We start from the raw sequence: 19,043 nt of genomic DNA on the forward strand, positions 1-19,043 counted from the left end.
TTTTTTTTTTTTTTGGGGGGGGGGGTGACCTTTAGATTGTTAAAGTGCTTATAATGATAAAGTGAACACGTGTTCCTGGCAAATTATATGACCTCTTGCATGTATGGTTGTTAAACTATGACGATACGCGAATATACAGGGTAAGCCCCCCCCCTCCCAAAAAAAAAATCATAAAAATCTTATTAAATTCTACCAAGGTCCATAAAATTTCAAGAAATATGCGGGACTTAAACTTCAATATGTGCATGATCATTCCCCAAAGTGTCAGTTATCTTGGTCGGTTTTCATAAAGTTTTTTTTATTTTAATATGCTCCAAATGGCCTCCACGGCATTGGAGGCACACTTGCATACGTCGCGAAAAAATTGTCAATTTCTCAAACACATTCCTCCTTCGGGATTTACCTCAGAGCCTGATCAGCAGGAAGTTTGATAGACCTTTCGTAGGATTAAATAAAATTTTTATTGTTTTATTTTTAAGGGGGGGGGGGGGGGGGGAGGGTCACCCTGTATAATGAAAAACTGTATTGGTAGCATTTCAGTGAATTTCTGTCCAAGCGCCGACGAATCAGGGAACTTCTTCACGGAGATGGTGTCAGGAGAAATACTGACCTGGAAACCTGTGCAAGACGGTGATTGCAACAGCTTACATCCAGACGGTCTTTTCCAAGTATTCCCAATTAAAATGTGCACGTACGTCAGCTTTCTTTTTTGAAAGTCGTTCAACAAATTCCATTTCTTCTAAATTTACCGCTGTAAATTATTGATTATATTGACACTAAAAAAGGGATTGAATTCTTGTAATTCTTTACATTTTTAATCGATATCAGTTATCAAACAGCATATTTTGACGTTTGGAATCAATCACCAAAAACAGATAGGCCTATCAGCATTCCTTTCTACCTTTATTTTAGATCTGCGACGGCGTGTGGAGCTTACATATGTATTCAAGAATTTCGGACATACAACGTATTAATGGAATGCTTTGGGACGAACTGCCCTTGTCAGCCGCTGCAGTTTAAACCTCTTGAATTCCCCAGCGCTTGTCTGTGCAGCAATGGAGCAGGTTGACCCCTCCCCAAGAAAAATTCGTTCAATTACCCAAGAAGAAATTAAACTTTAATTTAAAGGGCTTGAAGACATAATATTAATTCATTTATACTAATTTTATTTTATTTTGTTTCTATTTAATTTACTTTTATTTTCAAATGACTGGATACCGATAGAGCAGGACGTGATGTCTTCAAAATAAACCGGATAATATAAACACTCTGAAATTATTAAATTGTCGAAATAAATATATTTATCTCCCTTTGATATGATATCTTCATTTTAAAAAAAAATGTCTAAGCGATAAAAATAATAATTCATGTTGCAATATTCTTTTTTTAAGATGGCAAAGAATTCCTTTAAGTAAGTAGACAAATCCAAATTTAAGCAAACATTTGGATATTCCCGCAGTGAATGTTTAAGTAAAAGGTTAGAATGAGATTTTTGGACCAAAAACCTCTGTGAGACAGAGAACAGAATGTTAGACCATGGTCTAATGATCTTGAACAGATAATAGCTAATGATTATTCCTCCTGTATAATGACATTTTATTATAGTGTAATTTAAGCAAACATTTGGTTATTCCCGCAGTGAATGTTTAAGTAAAAGGTTAGAATGAGATTTTTGGACCAAAAACCTCTGTGAAACAGAGAACAGAATGTTAGACCATGGTCTAATGATCTTGAACAGATAATAGCTAATGATTATTCCTCCTGTATAATGACATTTTATTATAGTGTAATGTAGTGTCTTATTATGTCTTCTTATATATACATAATAAGACACTACTCTATCATGAAAGGTCATTATACAGTAGGAATAATCATTAGCTAATTATGTATATACCTGGCAAACTGTATATATTCTCCAGCGCATGCCGGTGTATAAGTTGCAACAGTTATCATTATAACTGCTCTGGTTGGCACAATGGTGTCACGCCACATTTGGTATGAAAATATTGTAAATGTGATTAGTATTTGATAACAAAAGAACAAAACCGAATCCCAGCGAAATAAAATTTCTAATTTTTAGTCACTGTGTAATGGAGACTGGTCTTAACGCTAAGTAAAATTTGGAATTCAAAACTCGAAAAAGTTTATAGATAGCAATTTTGATGAATCGCTGCTATTTCCAGGAAAGTTGATGTTTTGCTATATGAAGGTCTAACCCGCATTGTATGCCATTGTGTTGATTTTGTATTGTTCAAGCAAGAAGTAAAATGATTCATATCTTTTCTGTATCTGTATTTTATCGATTTAGTAATAAATAATAAAATAAAACTCAATATATGTTCATTTATGATAAAAAATGGCCCCTCTCAAATCATATGTGGAGATCAGTTTTTGATACAGGAACTATTCCTTGGTTCATATCGTACTCAAATACTATCATTTATTCTTTGCACATCCCGGCTCAATATGCCCAGTAATGTCAATAGCATTTTGATTTTAACATGGCCATAAAAAGCGAAGATCGTTTGTTTGATATATATCTCAAAGCTCATCATAATATACATGTGTCAACAGTGGCACTCGTCTACGACAAGAACTTCATATGGCGGCGGCAGCTGAGGGACCTGCGTCTCGCCGCTCTCGTCTTCAAGATCAACAGCTTGGAAATAGCTGGGTGGCGGGGGCTCGTTTTCAACACTGTTACTGTCTGTTCCACGTTGTTCTGAGGCATCTCTCATTGGCGTTTGTCTCTCGCGAGTGATTTCATCGTAGGACGGTGGGTTGGTGAGAACCGGAGCCACGCTCTGATGGTGTTGTATCACAGCGGGCAGTTGGCCAGCTTCGGCCAAGGAACTGTTGCACAAATGTGTTAGATGTGCCGTGGTAAGATCGGACAGTATGGCAAGCTGAAATTGGTTGGGATCACCCACCTGCTGTCTGCTTGCCCTGCGGGTTCGCACACGTTTACAGAGGGCTTTGATGGACATTCCCACGCCCCCTAAGAATAGAATCAAACCTAGTCCTAAGCAAATTAGCCCCAGAATATAGACCGTTACACTCAACGGCGTGACAGTCTGGAGTTCCTGCACCAAGAACCGCACCGCGACTATCAGGGCTCCAGTGAGGATGTGGAACAATCCTACCGCTATCATGCACATGGGATTACAATTTGTGGAGTTTTGAATACACTGTGTGCAGCCCCACTGTGCCTTCTCGTCTTGCTGGCGTCTCTGGCGGCGTTGCTGAGAGAACTGGTTGCCCAGTCCCTGCAACTGTAACAACCCGTATATTGAGGCTGTGTTCCAGTCCATGTTTTATACTTCTTTGTTGAAGTTGACCTAAAATTATACAAAGACATTTCTTGGAATTGATTGTTAAGTAGCTCAAATGGTGATTATATTATGCCAGAATTTGGCACACCGGTAAACCGCTGCATGAAAATGTGATGCAACATGGAAGGAATTTTCGGACCTTAAAAAAATTTTTTTTCACAAAAAAAGTCAAATTGCTGAAATTTATAACTGGTTGAGTGTTAAACATTTTAATTGCGTCTGCCTTTATTGTGTTATTATTATTAACAAGAAACGAAGAATTATGCAGGACAAAGTTCTGCTACTTATTTTTCTAGCAGCGTATGATGATTCTTTAACTCATATAATAGAAAGCACTGGTGTCAAATGCGTCATGAAACAGATTTTGGAAGCATCTGTAATATTTTCCCCTTATTGCTCCTAGTAAACATAATAATCTTGTTCAATTTTTCATACACTGCATCCAAACGCGTTTCCAGATCATTTTCTAAATTTTTACAAAATTCATTATCATCTTTCGCCATTATGAATCGCCAGGTGTTATCTCGAATGTCAATGTTTTTTTTTTTTCTTCAGCTAATGGAGTTTAAATGTCACAAGCATAAAAGTCAGAGAAATTGTTTAATTTTGATGTAAAAAAATCGCCTCTGACCTTTAAGCCGGCATCCCCTTTTCACGCTAAATCAAACAATTGATTGAACTTATCTTGTTATATATGGCTAATTTGATATCTATATGATAAGCTATTTAATTCCAAAAAGGATCTACAACAATGTACCCTTGGCAGAGACAGCCTAATCATGGGTTAAATGTTAAAGTCGGATCTATACTAGTTCAAGACAAAACCTCTGTCTGAATGCAGCATTTTTGTCATTTAAAGATATGTTACTACCACATTCACCAGTTACTGTAGTAAATACCAAACTTCAGTGTTTTTTCAGGCAGTCTGTGCAAGAGAAATATCACCTTATTACACGATGAGTTATGCTTGGTTGTTGCATATACACGTAGCCGTGCATGAGGTGAGCCAAACCACCATGAAGACCTATGATCATGTGATCCCTTATCAACCCCCTGACAGTTAACATCTCTGAATATTGAGTAATACTTGCACCCCTGAGAAATGCCGTGGGACCATGATGAACTTGTCGGGTGACGACAGCTTGTGTATTAAGGACCCTGTTAAGACAACACACCAACATACTGTAACTATAGTCGGTGATGCCTGCTGCCAGATATACTGGGATGAATAGAAATAAACTGATAAACAAATAAATAAATAGACAAATAGATAGATCTTTACATCAAACTAAGACTCTAGCATCAAAAGAGCATTTAAAAGTTAGAGAAAAGTGGATTTTGATAATGAAACCGTGGCTGTGCTTCTTTTTTTTTCTATTGTCTAATTCTTCCGGAAAAAAAAAGAGATTTATAACAAAATCCCTGTATGGTGCTACAGAAAAAACGGTGCCTCCTTGCTAAGCATCAGAACATTGTGTTTCAGGTATACTTAAGATATGACAAAATTCACATTTTAGTTTATCAGTCTGCCTTGGCCTATATGTCTGTCCCTCCCTCCCTGTTTATCTTGCAGTTACTGGGCTTTAGAGGGAAGATGGCGATAATAGTTTTCAATGATAAAATCTTTATGTAGACCAAAAAGGTAAGATAGCATTTCCCTGACAATTTGAAATAATGAGCTCCTTTATTCAAACAGGTTGTTTATCATTGTCTTTGCTAAATCCCGTCTCTTATCTTAATACAGTAATGCGATATTAGGCTACGTACCCCAATGTCGTAACCGACTACGTGTTTTCTCATTATCTTGATCAGGCCGCATTACTCTGTGAAACTGGCAAATACAAAACGAGTAAATGAACGAATTTACGTCATCCTTATAGTTAATATGGGCCCGTTAATATGCCATTTATCTGGTCGTGTAACATAGCTACTTCATCGTTTGAAAAGAAATAAATGTCAATTTATATAGGCTACAAATATTTGAGAACTGTTTTCCCTCGTGTTCAAGATCATTTTGATATTCGCGGACTCATGCTGAAACCAATTTAGAAAACAGAAAAAGATACCCTCAAACAAATAACCTTTTCAAAACAACGTCTCTTTTTGTTGTTTATCGTTTCCCGTGTAGGACGCTATTTACATTGTTTTCGTTCAGTCATGATACATGAAACGATGAGCTGCACCTCTGTAGATCTACATTCTATTTTGACTTACTTTCTTTCTTTTTTTTTAAATTAGATTCATGAAAGGCTTCCTTGTTGCACAGTCATACAAGTATGTCACCAGGTTAGTCATGACCGACAGAAATAATGTTTTCCTGCGAAGTAATAATCTATATACCGTCTCGTCCATGGGTGGCCTTTACGCCCTCTCATGACCAATTACTGTGATAACTAGTCTAGCATTTTTCTTCCGACTAACGAAGACGATAAATTTTATCAGAATGAAAGAGAAAATACAGACTATAACATGCGACAACTGCACCCTCTTATTTTCTTATTCCGTCTTTTCTTCCGCGCTATATAACATTAATACGATCATTTTAGTGCATATGTCTATAAAGTAATGGACGACAAGGTACCGCTTAATAAAGAGATACACGTCACGATCAATCAGTTACGTTAAACGTGTCAACACTGACTTGTTACCTGTGTTCAGAGCATCCACACTTAATGAAAATGTTCCTTATATCAATATATCCTGTCCACAGCGTTCAACTTGGCGGAATATTCCAGGTATATATGACACCAAGCACAGCTAGAGTGTCTCAGGTGTCGAGTACATTAGCCGGTCTCACTCAGGTAAACTGTCGTTGTCTAGTGAGCAAAAGAACCGCAGCTGTCACAGTGCCGTAATATCAAAGCCAAGCTGATAATTAAACCTTATGCAGAACAGATAAAGCTCCACACCGGTATATGAATATTAAATTTTATGCACCCAAGTCTTCTCTTTTTAGACAGACCACAACCGCAACATCAGGAAATTATGATATGATAATGAGATGCATCTGGGATCAAATCTTAATGGATTGACGATGTGCCGGAGCAATTGTAATCGTGGCTGCATAAAGAGAGGCCTGCTTGTCTTATCGGGATAAATTAATTCCACGATAATTGATTATGCTGCATTCATTATGATAAGAGCGTGCTGTTAAGTTATATGAAGTAGGTTTACATAATGAATTAGCTGATTGTCAACATGGTGATCCCGCGGTCAGCGCAAGGTCACTGGAACGCCTTAATGGTCGTTCCGTTTTCAGTTTTTAGATTCAAGCTGTTTTATTTAGATGGAATACATTATCAGCATGTCACACGCAAACCACACTTTGTACTTCGATGTCATTACTCTTTTTAACGTTTTCACATGGTTTAACAGCCCACGGCAGACTAATCTATATTTTTCCGTAGTGTTTTCTCCTCACCTTGCTCATTAACGCACTCGGAGAACGTCAATGATTTATTGTGAGAAATTAATGTACAGTTCACACCACGGATTACGACATCATGATGCACAAACATGTGGCGCCCTATGCCGGCATCTTGGTACAGGTTAACCGTATGAAACTATTTACATCTGGCACCTTGTTATTTGTGATATGTGCAATAAGAGACATGTATAAAGAATGAGAAATGAAAAATTCCAAATTCTGTCTCAAACACTCGTGTCACGCCATCATTGAAGCCGTGCGTGAGCCTTTTTTTGTTCGTATAATTATTTGTTCTTTTGTCCTGAAGGAATATCACAGCGGTCTATTACTTACTGTTGACATGGGTGTGACAGTTGTCTTGACGTGCGTTACCCAGTTTAGGGCAATGTGGACATTCATCACGCATTTTATTTTAGTTTGGCAGTGTATAGAATGGCAGACATTAAGTGCGATATCGCCTGGAAAATTTCATTTCCTCACCAAAATTCCACTCTTTTGTTGAGAAGTCGTACCAATCTTAATTTGTTATGTATTGTAGAAGCAATGGGCCTGCTATACTTAATTGTATTTTTCATTTATTCGCCTTATTTTTTCTTGACATGCAAACTCATCGTTAATCAGTCTTATTAGTCAAACATATTTTTGAAATAACAGGAAGCGTAGGTAGAAATATCGATTTTGCTAGACCTGAGCTGGTACGTACATGTATCAAACAAGCAGATCGGTGTGCGAGAAAAAAGCTGTAACGAGCTTATCACGTTTTCCCAATATCTGGATAAAGGAACCACATATTATTTTATCTGCATAAAAAAACGCGTGCATTGTCATACGCTCAATACCCAAAATTATATTTTAGGTATCAATTCAAGAAAAAAAAACACTTGTGCTCATTGTGTTAAGTATCTACCGACTAACATATATCCCAAGTGCCTGGAAGGATCCAAGATAACGAAGTTGATAATATTTTTAATTTGTTGTGTTCACTTTTGGCATACTTAATAACTTCGTGACAGTCCCACTTATGAAAATAGCTCTACTTTCTCACCAAACCAGATAATTTAATTATTAGACCTCCAAAAAATAGGAAAGGACAAGTCAAAATTTCTTGTCAACACGAAGTTGTACCTCCTGCATAATCACTTTTGTTTCTTTCATGTTTACACAGAACTTTAGCCTGTTTAGCATGCTTTACTTGTTAATGTATTAATTGTTGCGAACGTTAAACCTAGATGTATTTAATCTGATGTAAGTTATTTGCGGCACAGACCGCTTAGCTGGCACGTTCTCATCTAGCACAATGCATAGCTTTTTCCATCATGTTCTTTGTTGCATTTTGGGTCATCTTCACATTTAACCAAGCTAAATATATGAACATTGTCCCATTTCTCTTTGAAATGTATTATTTGTTTTCTTGTCTTTGCATGCTATTCATATAAACCGATATATATAGCGATTCAATATAAAATGAGATCACTTGTGCTCTATCTTGTTAAGCATCAATTGGTTATCCAATCATCCAACTTCCTGTAGCCTGAGATTGCCGAGATAACGGAGTTGATTACATTTTGAAATTGTTGTGAACATTTTCGATATTAAAGATCATTTTCGTCAATGTCACAAATTTTGAAAATATCACTAATTTCATTTGGCATACATATATAAAGTAGATTTGATCATACATAAGAAATGAGTATATAGAGAGCCTGTAACATATATCTGTTTAACATTTTAGTTCTCTATTCTTTCGCTATGTTGGATGCTTGATCAGGTTAAAGATTCAGACTGGTACGAATGTATAAAATATTTTTTAAATTTTCTACACAACACTTGCAGTATGTGTATTTTTACTTGTTCATATTTGAAAAATAAACTTTTTAGATGAGATTCTTAAGATTACACTCGCAATTGGCGTGCGCTCGTTATATTATATACCGGTAGTATGCACATTTACACGAATATCCTTATAGACTTACAAGCAATCATGCGTAATTTATTGAACTGCAAGTAATAAATCAGCACTACCCATCACCTGGCTTAATATTTCATTTTTTAACTGCCCCTTTATTTGAATACCTGCACTTGTTTGCATACATTCTTAGGTGTTTCAAAACATTCCATTGGAAAATTAGTGGTAGATTAGTCGTGGTTATTAGATATTGATGGACACAGCGCTACAAAGGGCCAAACTTCATATTTCAGTGCATTTGATATTCACGTTTTATCTAGCTAAATATCACAATTTTGTCCCACTTCTCTGCAATGTACAAATTGTTTGTTTGTCTTTTCATGCTATATATCGGACCTATTATACATATATATAATCGGCCCAAGACTTTATGTACACACCGATATATGTATATCAATTCAATAAAAAAAACATTTGCGCTCTAACATTTGTGAAGCATCTGCTGGTTATCCAATCTCCCAAGTTCCCAGAAGAATCCAAGATAAATAAGTTAAGGATATTTTGAAACTGTTGTGAACATTCTCGACATAAAAGATAGGCTTATGAACGTCCCACATTTTGAAAATATCGCTACTTTCAAGTGGCAAACAAACATTCATGTAACATGAATTTGAACATACGTATGGGATTTGTATGTAGAGCCTGTATAATATATCTGTTTAACATTTTAGTGCTCGATGATGTTATTATCAGTAGCTGTAATTTTAAGATTTTTACCAAAACTGATGTATCCTATGAAAACGAAACCTATTCTCCTTAATGAAAATGTCCAAAGAAAAAAGTTAACCGGAAGCAAATCACAGGCGAAAAAAAAATGAACGAGTTATCTTAATCAACAGTGCTGTATGTGCACTATGCTGAATACACATAATATGCTTATTGACTTCTGGCAACGATGTTAGTCACAAAAACTAATACAACTAGTAATGGGCCAACTTCAGGCGCTGTTGATCCTGCCTTCCGCTATCATTTCTTGCAATACATTATATTAAATCGCTCGGTCTATTCGTCATTAGCTTTTAGCAATTATCTTTTTTGCGCATCATACGCAGCTAGAGTAATAAACGTTGCCTAGTTGCAGCTGTTTGACTGTATGACTGTTGCACCATCATCCAACAACCAGATCTATTCGAAATTGTCATCAAACCCCCGGAGGCACCATGTCATCATGACTGTCTATTGACTCAGCAGTCACCGAGTGCAAGAACACGCCCTTGCGTTCATATCTCCGCACCCTATTGTCCACATTGAATACAGCAATGACAAATTAACACGTTTGTGATCTACTCAGTCACTGGGTTACGAACAAACGCCCAAGAGGTTATTAAACCATTATGTATTTAACCGGGCACTGAGCACATTGAGCAAAGAACACAAAACTTAAACATTGCATGAAGGGCTTGCAAAACGCTCAAAACCCAGAGCATGTTCACGGAATACAAATGGATTAAAAACACTTTCCGTTAAGTGTGCCATATGTCATTTATCTAACCTTATTTGAGAACACAATTTCCTCTTATTCGTGGCATTGATTTTATAAACTCCTACTGTGGCTAATTTTATATCCTTAGCATTAACTATCGATAGAATGTATAATTTGCTTCAGAGTATATTTAGCTACAAGGCAGCAGCATACACCGTGTCCCTCGGGACTTCTCTTATTAGATTCATGTAGAATATATGACGCAGAAAGCCACAAAGTAGGGCGCGACGAGCTATTCAATAATACGAAGAGGCACTTTCTCAACAAATCGAAAGCAATTTAGAGTTAAGGCTTGGTCTTGTATCACGGACATATAATTGTTTTAAAAGCGGTCTTGTTTTGCTGTCTATTGCGTTTTGAGCGGTTGCTTAGCTTGTAATGTCTTTTGAGTACGACAAAGAGTAATGTTGCCTAATGTCGTAACCTCTTTAAGTCCTATACAGGCCGATCGATTCTTGCAGGAATCATTTGGAAAACCTCCCGTTTCATGCCGGGGCTCATCAGTGGATTATTCAAGATAGGTTGGACATAGTTTATCGATTGTGACGTAGCTGCGCTTGTAATATTGACAGTGACTTCAGCATAAACTGCTGTGCTTGTTCAGACAGTTTAGTGTTGGAAAGATCTGCACAGAAAAGGAGTGGTTTTTGAAACCTGGCAACCGAAGAGGCAGTACATGGATGGATCCACGTTTGGAATCAGGAAAGTGTCAGGAATCCGCAGCTGGCAGAGCGATGATCGTCGTGATTAGCATATTAAAAGGAGCAGATTTGGGTTAGGCGATAACACCAGAGTAGAAGATCGGCCTCATTCCAGGCAAACGGCCATTTGGAACTGAAACTGCAAATTAATATTTTGGTCTGATTGGTATAAATGTGTTTTCGACACCTGGAACGGCAATCTTCAGCTTGTTTCTGCATACGGGATTGTTAGGCCCATTATATTTAAGCTATCGTTTCTTTTTGGCGATGACTCGCAAGGTAAGCTACACTACTTAAAAATCTTGAGAGAGTTCAAAAAACATTCCACGATGTCAGCCATTAGTAAGGCGTGTGCGGAGCTGACAAATAGTATTAAAGGTTTAAGGTTGCCAACTACAAAAAGACAGGAAAACCTCCACCCGACCCGGAATCCAGGGTGTAGCAGTGGAATCGGCAGTGTTGGTGGTCTTCTCCCACAGAGAATGACCTCTGCGTCAAATGGCCATTCACCGGGTCTCCCAAAGGCGACCAAACTGAAGATTTTGCACATAAATGGGAATATTCATGCTGTGAAACATGCGAAAGATTTATGGCTGGATGATCGATTTTTAAGTCAATTCTTCTTCTATTTTTTACCCAGTGAGAGACTTGTGTTAGCACAGGTATGTAAAAAATGGCGAGACCTTCTGTATCAAGCTCAGTTTTGGCAAGGGGTGACAGCCGTGGTAAAAAGTCGAGACTGGAAGGAAGAAGACAAGATGAAGAAATTCTACCACAGCCTCCAGAAAAGAGGCTTTGATTCTTTATGCCTGGAGGGGGCAGCCGATAAAGACCTGAGTGATATGTTTGCCAACTACCCGGCATGCAGAAAACACATTCGTTCGGTCAGTTTACGCTATTCCAATGTCACAGACTCTGGCCTGGAGCTGATGTTCCAGCGCATGCAGTGCATCTACAAACTGGAGCTTTCTGGTTGTAACGAAATCACTGAAGCAGGTCTCTGGGCGTGCTTGAACCCCAAAATTGTATCCCTGACTGTCAGTGACTGTATAAACGTCGCCGATGACACCGTAGGTGCCATTTCTCAGCTTTTGCCTTCTTTGCATGAACTTGATCTTCAAGCCTATCATGTGACGGACGCGGCATTGTCGTTCTTCAGTTCAAAACAAAGTAACACATTAACTGCACTGAAGCTCAAGTCGTGTTGGGAGATAACGAACCATGGGATTGTAAATGTCGTTCACTCTCTTCCCAACCTGACAGTGCTCAGTCTCCAGGGCTGCAGCAAGATTACAGATGACGGGGTCGAGATAATAGCAGAAAACCTACGGAAATTACGCGTGCTTGATCTGTCCTGGTGTCCCCGGGTGACTGACGCCTCCCTGGAGTACATCGCCTGCGATCTGTGTCTCCTGGAGGAATTAACCCTAGACAGGTGCGTATTAATCAAAAGTATACGATGTACTGTATGTATCTACTGCCATTGGTATATGGCATAGGGCAGTGAAATGAGTGGGGCCCTTTACATTACATAGGGCATTGTAACGAGTGGGGCCCTATAAATTACACAGGGCATTGTAACGAGTGGGGCCCTATACATTAATATCACTTAGCATTCGTAACGAGTAGGGCCCTATATATAACATAGGGCATTGTAACGAGTGGGGCCCTATACATTACATAGGACGTTGTAACTGAGTGGGGCCCTATACATTATGTAGGGCATTTTAACGAGTGGAGCCCTATACATTACTAAGGGAATTGGAATGATTGAGGGCCATTATCTACATTGTATATGGCGGTGTAATATGTAGGCCCCATAGGCCTATACATTTTATGCTTATTGAACATTGATGCTACTCTGACGGCAACTTGTCGGTAAAACATGCAAGACACCTTCCTATCTTAACTTTTGTTGTAAATAATACATTTTTTAATTTATGGCGAATTTTTCATTATCACGTAACTATTCTTTATGTCCTAGTGGTCCTCATATTTATAGCACTTTTATAATAGAATAACTTTCCTGTTCTTTATAAAGCCAATATTATTTAAAATTAAAGAATAAAAGGCTGGTACCATGTAAAATAAAACGTGGAACAAACTGTGTAGCTGTCAGAGAATATGTTAACTATTTAAACATTCTTAAAGGCCTTTTCGTGTCGTTACTCTTGTATATCAGGCACACTTATACAGTGACACACCTGGAGATATGACTCATTGCTTAAAACAGGATGTCTGGAACATTCAAATCAGTCTTCAATAGCGTTGCAGAAGCGTCTGAAACGCTTGGTGTAACACACGTACATGCGCATTCATATGGGTAGTTTATGTGGAAAGCATTGCTTTTTTGTGAAGAATATATTAAAAAGTTTGGTCCTGCCACCAAGAATCCTCATGTGCGCGTATTGGACGCTACATTTGGAACCAGTTATAATAGTGTTTGGACGCAAAAAGCGGTCTATTGATCTACCTTGTGTGGCCATATAGTGAAGACTAGCATATATCTCCACATTAAAACCACTCGTGATGGGAGTCTGTCGTGCTGCTCGAATTTCGAGTGATTTCACTTTTTATAGTTATGGCCAGAGTAGGAATGAGTAGGAAGGCACCAGTGGCGATTCCATCCTCCCGTCCATGTACAAGAGGCGACAAATATACACGGGTATTGAATTCTTGGTGAAAGCGGGGTTTATAATGGCATGAGTTCATTTGTAGTGATTCATTTCGAAACCTGGACTCTGATAGTCCTTTCCTTTATAAACCCAATGAAAATATGGATAAATGAGATATATAGAAAGTAAAAGTTCAATAGAGAGTTGTATTTGTTCCAGTGTTCATTATATTTTATGTGGTTCCAAAAGAACAAGATCCCGTCCCTTGTGATTTTCCTTCTATTCAAAGCCAGCTGAGCTTGCCCCGTTTTTTGCATTGTGTGTATGCCTATAGTACGAGCTCTAGGATTTGTTTTATAATTTCAAATGGTTCCCAATCTCTATTCCAAGAACTGGGCTAAAGATTTAAAGTGCATTACAATATTTTGTCATGTTTCTTTCACTTATCAAATAAAAGTGAATATAAATTCGTTCAAAATTGAAAAATGAATATAAGAAAAGACAAACCATTTTTTTAAAATATGTTTCTTCAAATAGGCCTGGTCGTATGTATTATTGCATCGTGTATAGTTACCTTCTGTTATAATAAACTGACTGATTTTGTCTTGTTCTCGGTAAGCAGCTAAAATGTAGGTTAACGAGTACAACTGAGTTCATTTCTGCCAAGTCCCATTGACATAGAAAACGAAATGTAAGTAAAAAAAAAACTGGTGGCACTTAAGCAACACAGACAAAAGACTATAAGACCATGTTGCACATCCCCTTGAAAACCCTTGACGGTGCTTTATGTTTTAGAATACTACCTGTTAATGGAGAATCCATGTATCATTTGAACAACTTTATGAGAATGGCGTGCAATCGCAATAATAGGTCTTATCTTTTTACTCCCAGGTGTCAGCACGTGACAGACATTGGAGTGGGCTACCTCTCCACGATGACGTCACTGGCTAAGCTCTACCTGCGATGGTGCACTCAGGTGCGAGACTTTGGACTTCAACACCTGTACACGATGAAAAGTTTACGGATGTTATCTGTGGCAGGTAGGAAACCACCCTTCCCCTACCCCTCCCTCGCCACCCATCCACATTTATTCCAACCGGATTGCTTGGTTACGTTTTATCACGTTGCTAGGTAACTCCAATCTGTTGCCACGAAAACAAAAGATGTATAAGGCAAAGTGCTTGCCATAAATATATTGTTCAGTGTCATTATAGATGAATGCTATTTTACAATATTTTAAATGACAAAAATTACAAGTTGGGGTTATTCACAACTGTTGTCATATTAACTCTCAATACTTTTCACAATAAATTGGCTGTTTTGATCTAAAATTGTCGCATTTCTAACTTAAAAGATTTTACTCCACTTAATTTAGTCTCAAAGGTTTGGTTGAACATTCTGTTATAACATCCCATCAATCACCGATTTTTGTTCAAAAGGAGACAAACTTAGAGATGACTTCTACTGCAAGATTGGTCGATTACATAGAGATGTGGTTGAATACGTTGATTTTATGTGATACTCACCACAAATAAGAATTTAAGTTGACAGAATGGTTCGCGTGGCTGCCCGCATCATTATCTAAGTTATTGGATATCCCCTTGTTGTATTGTTGCTAATGGTACCATACACTCGGTATTTTTGCCATGATTAGGCTTTCACGTTGTATACTGATGTTATGTATTCTCTTTGGGATAATTGAGGAAGAGGTGCGCGAAGCCTTGACATTTCAAGATGCATATGAAGCCAATTTTGCCACCAACGCCGACCAAATGCCAGCATATAGTTTCAAATAGTATAACTATGTGAATTACCAAAAGACATAGTTTAATATTACCCGAATATTTGAACGGATTTTTCTGCTAGCTTTCTATGCTGTATATAAATGGGGCAGATAAGTAGGTTAAATAGTTAAATTTATGACCAAAATTTTAAAGAAAGAAGTGTTTAAAGCTCTTTATGGTTGATCGAGTGATTTATTTAGTTTATCCCATGGCATGTCGAATTTGAGTTGTACATGAAACTAGTAAAAGTGGTTTATATGCGTTACTGGGTGTACATGCATATGTACCTTTCATTAAATTAAGGACAGCTCCCTATGAGTAATCTAGGTAGCACATTCCTCATGCCTGTCAATGCATCCATTCCACCGCTCACATGATTAGATAAAAAAAATGGAGATCGATAACTTCCACTTCTCTCTTGGTAATTTATTGATCGAGGAGTCGCACTGTATAGCGTGGCTTGGATCAGCCGAATAATCGGAGTCAAGTTTTTTTTCTGTTTTGCCCAAGGATGTGATGAATCATTTGATTTCCATCAACAAGGCGGATGAGACGAAGAATTAATCTTGATACTGATCTCGCGGACATCCCTTGTACCATTAGAAAACAATGTCCATGATGTGAATGACTTTATTAAATTTCTTTGGCAGCATGCATTCATATTCAGCTTAAATTTCAAATTCTAATTATGAGAATAATGTTTCTAAAGGACAATTTATGTAATTAACATCTTTAAATCTGATATTTTTTGCTGTTGAGGGGTTTACATCAAAAGGCACGTTACCCTTTTTCAGATATAAGAAACGCACAAAATAAAAAAAAAACATTTACATGTATGTTCATTTAAATGCCATTACATGGCCTCATTAACACGTTTTTATGTCATTACCAATTATATTAATTTTTAAAAAATTGCCAAATCTTAAAAGGGTTAGTAGAATGGTAAGAAATATCTATAAACTAGCCTTAGCTGGTAATAGCAGATGCTTATAAATTTACCATTCGTTTTAGGTGCATACTCTAGGTCATATTGTTGGATAGTTTGCGTTTGGTGTCACTGCAATACTTTTTTTTCAAAAACAAAAATCAAACGCTGTTTTAACTGCATCTTCCTTTGTTAACCAATTTTGCAAAAGAACTTCCGTGAAATGAAAACTCTACATGTATGCATACAATACGCTACTTAGAAGATATTATATGTCAGCATGACAAACTTGAGGCTCTTTTTCTCTTCCAATAGGTTGCAGTCAGCTGACTCCAAGTGGCATCATGGGACTTGTTCAGATGCGCCATCTGGAGGAACTGGAGGTGACCAACTGCCAGGGCGCGAGACAAGATGTTTACAAATACCTCAAAGAAAATTTGCCGAAATGTGTGATCATTCCGTAGATGTATTGGACTTGAATTGCAAAAACAAGAATAAATGTACTGGCCCTTTTTAGAAATACTGTTCCTATAACGGAAAATGATAAAAAAAACAATGAAACATTTTATTTGACTTGAGCAATTACACTTTTCACACAGACATGCGATTTTCTTTTTCTTGAAAACGTAAAAGCGCCTATATCGAACAATTAGAACATTAATACCTTATATATTACATCTGTTTTATTGATTTGGAAGTTTCGTGGCGTATAATGTAATTGCATACTGTTAAACGTCTAATAGATGGCAGCTTTTTGATAATGCATGGATGTTACATATAAGATATTCGTTTATTAAACATCTTGCCGTATATTCCTTGCATTTAAGGATAAATGAAACGGGTCTCATTATTGCATTATGCAACCAGTAGATCGCTGGTACCATATGGATTTTAAACCAATTTTCTTGTTTATCATTGTCATTTACGTCATTCGTCTTAGAAGTGTGCGACAAGAACCACATGTTTGATAATTGATATTTTCGAGTTCCCAATTTACCAAATATTGGAAGTAAATGGACAATAGAGCAGTTCATAATCTTTATTTATTACGCTGATGCACACTGGTTTGTAACTGTGAACGAGCGCATCAAGTTCAAAGTCCTAGTAGTAGTAGTATTTCCGTGAATGTGTGGCAACATAAATAAATAAAAGTAATTCACAATCACAAAATACACAGAGCTTATAACCCAGGTGCTGCTTATAAATAACCGATACATGTAGGTGTCATCAATTGTCAAACATAATAATGCTATCATTATAAAGCTATAAAAGTATAAAAGGGTACGTTGGAGTTCCAGACATGTGGGACTGAATGTTGTAAGATTTAGTAAAGGAATCTGACAAAGATGCTCTGATAACATTTAAAATTAGATGTTCGACGTACTGTTTCCCGTTAAATAGTGAGCGTGAGTAACTTAAAATAGAGATTTGTGAAATTTTCAACAGACCAAGTAGTTGACGAATAGAGGCTGAGTATCAGTGAAACTTAGCTACAAAGAACCAATGGTTAAGAGCCCCCCACTGTTCACTGTTCGAGTAGAGTTATTCGTATTATAAGTTTAATGGCAAAAAATTATCGCTGCTTTGACCATTTAATAAACTAAGTCTTGAATAAATTGATAAGAATAGAACAGATTTTTCTGTGAAAAGATTGAAGTGGTTCCAGGTGTTGTTCTCTGTGCATGTGCCAATTGAAATAATTCGATTATTCATTTCCTCCCACTTAGAAAGTGTGCAGATGTATGGTGTTCGAAAAAGAATCTCATTAAGACAAATATAAAGAGATTCCAAGGGTTAAATGTATTCAAATGTTTTTTCTTCGAGATTTCACATTTTTAGTAATCTAAACATATTTAGAGATATATAAAATGAGTTTGTTTGAATCTAGTGAGTAATTGCCATATCTCATCCCCACAAATCTACGAATTCGCAGTACGAGGTAAGTGCAAGCTCTCAAATTACACATTATGGTAATGTGTCTGTAATACCAGGTTCTAATGAACTAATAGTTAAATTTCTACCATCACTGAAGCCTGGCATCGTTGTGTGGAGAAATGACTTTCAAGAAATGCTTTATTTATGTAACGTGTAAATTTTGCTGAGTACAGAAGTGATTTGCATCTTACAAAGGTGTTACTTATCCTCTTTCATTTTACAGTGTATTCCAAAAATGTGCTTTAATTTGCAAAAAGGAGAATGTAAGTTATCCCTACTTATACAGAGGAAACCATCAAAGATAACGCGTCCATCTTTGTTGTCTTATTTTTTATTGACAGTAATTGTAGCCACCCCTTAGTGATTTTTAATGGATCTTTTTTTTTTTTTTTTGTCATTAAACACGTAGTGGCCAGTTGTCTTGTCAATATCAGTTGAACTTTTAGAGACTAAGAAAATAAGATATGGAATATGTTAATCAATGGTATATATATATATATATATATATATATATATATATTCTATGGATGATTTCAAAACGAATGAATGGATAACTACCTTAATAAAATTGACAGTTAGTTAGATCTGAAAAAAAAAAAACCAGCCCTGCGTCTGACACATTTTGAGATCATTCGCTATTTCTCAGTCGGAATGTCACTCCCCTTCAGATTATTTCCGGAGAGAAGACGGTTTGTTTGCACTGACTACAGTAAACAAATTCTTATAAAAACAAGAACAAAGCCATGGTCTGCACCCACTATGTGATACCCGTCACACGCAGTGGGCTCATTAAGACAAGAGATTAGCTCACCAACGTGATCAATATCGTTAAATCGAAATCAAACCATCGAATGCGAAATGCGCGGGCTGAAAAG

The 19,043-nt window shown here is 37.1% G+C and overlaps 2 protein-coding genes across 4 annotated transcripts; one reads left to right on the forward strand and one right to left on the reverse strand.

Annotated features, from left to right (window-relative positions):
- Positions 1-2,277: 2,277 nt before the first annotated feature.
- On the reverse strand, positions 2,278-6,214 carry LOC106177792 (uncharacterized). Of its 2 annotated transcripts, XM_024076768.2 has the most exons (3): positions 5,981-6,214; positions 5,100-5,163; positions 2,278-3,338 (listed from the first exon to the last, which is right to left on the reverse strand). In XM_024076768.2, exon 3 carries the CDS (start codon positions 3,309-3,311, stop codon positions 2,568-2,570), a length of 744 nt encoding a protein of 247 aa, XP_023932536.2. In that variant the 5' UTR covers positions 3,312-3,338; positions 5,100-5,163; positions 5,981-6,214; the 3' UTR covers positions 2,278-2,567. The 2 variants fall into 2 exon arrangements, with proteins under 2 accessions (XP_023932536.2, XP_086862775.1); XM_087006649.1 differs by lacking the exon at positions 5,100-5,163 and having other exon boundaries at positions 5,981-6,209.
- Positions 6,215-10,265: 4,051 nt separating this feature from the next.
- LOC106177769 (uncharacterized) lies at positions 10,266-17,045 on the forward strand. Of its 2 annotated transcripts, XM_087006190.1 has the most exons (4): positions 10,325-11,188; positions 11,550-12,344; positions 14,416-14,564; positions 16,549-17,045. In XM_087006190.1, the coding sequence occupies exons 2-4, from the start codon at positions 11,668-11,670 to the stop codon at positions 16,695-16,697; spliced, it is 975 nt and encodes a 324-aa protein (XP_086862316.1). In that variant the 5' UTR covers positions 10,325-11,188; positions 11,550-11,667; the 3' UTR covers positions 16,698-17,045. The 2 variants fall into 2 exon arrangements, with proteins under 2 accessions (XP_013416098.1, XP_086862316.1); XM_013560644.2 differs by having other exon boundaries at positions 10,266-12,344.
- The last annotated feature ends 1,998 nt before the right edge of the window (positions 17,046-19,043 follow it).

This window comes from Lingula anatina, chromosome 2 (assembly GCF_051362555.1).
Source record: "Lingula anatina isolate TDL-2025a chromosome 2, LinAna3.0, whole genome shotgun sequence".
Taxonomy (NCBI): Eukaryota; Metazoa; Brachiopoda; class Lingulata; order Lingulida; family Lingulidae; genus Lingula; species Lingula anatina.

Coding starts and splice junctions, on each gene's coding strand:
- LOC106177769 (XM_013560644.2), top strand. CDS start 11,239: ATGTCAGCCATTAGTAAGGCGTGTGCGGAGCTGACAAATAGTATTAAA. Junction 12,345..14,415: donor GAGGAATTAACCCTAGACAG/GTGCGTATTAAT, acceptor TTTTACTCCCAG/GTGTCAGCACGTGACAGACA. Junction 14,565..16,548: donor ACGGATGTTATCTGTGGCAG/GTAGGAAACCAC, acceptor CTCTTCCAATAG/GTTGCAGTCAGCTGACTCCA.
- LOC106177792 (XM_024076768.2), bottom strand. CDS start 3,311: ATGGACTGGAACACAGCCTCAATATACGGGTTGTTACAGTTGCAGGGA.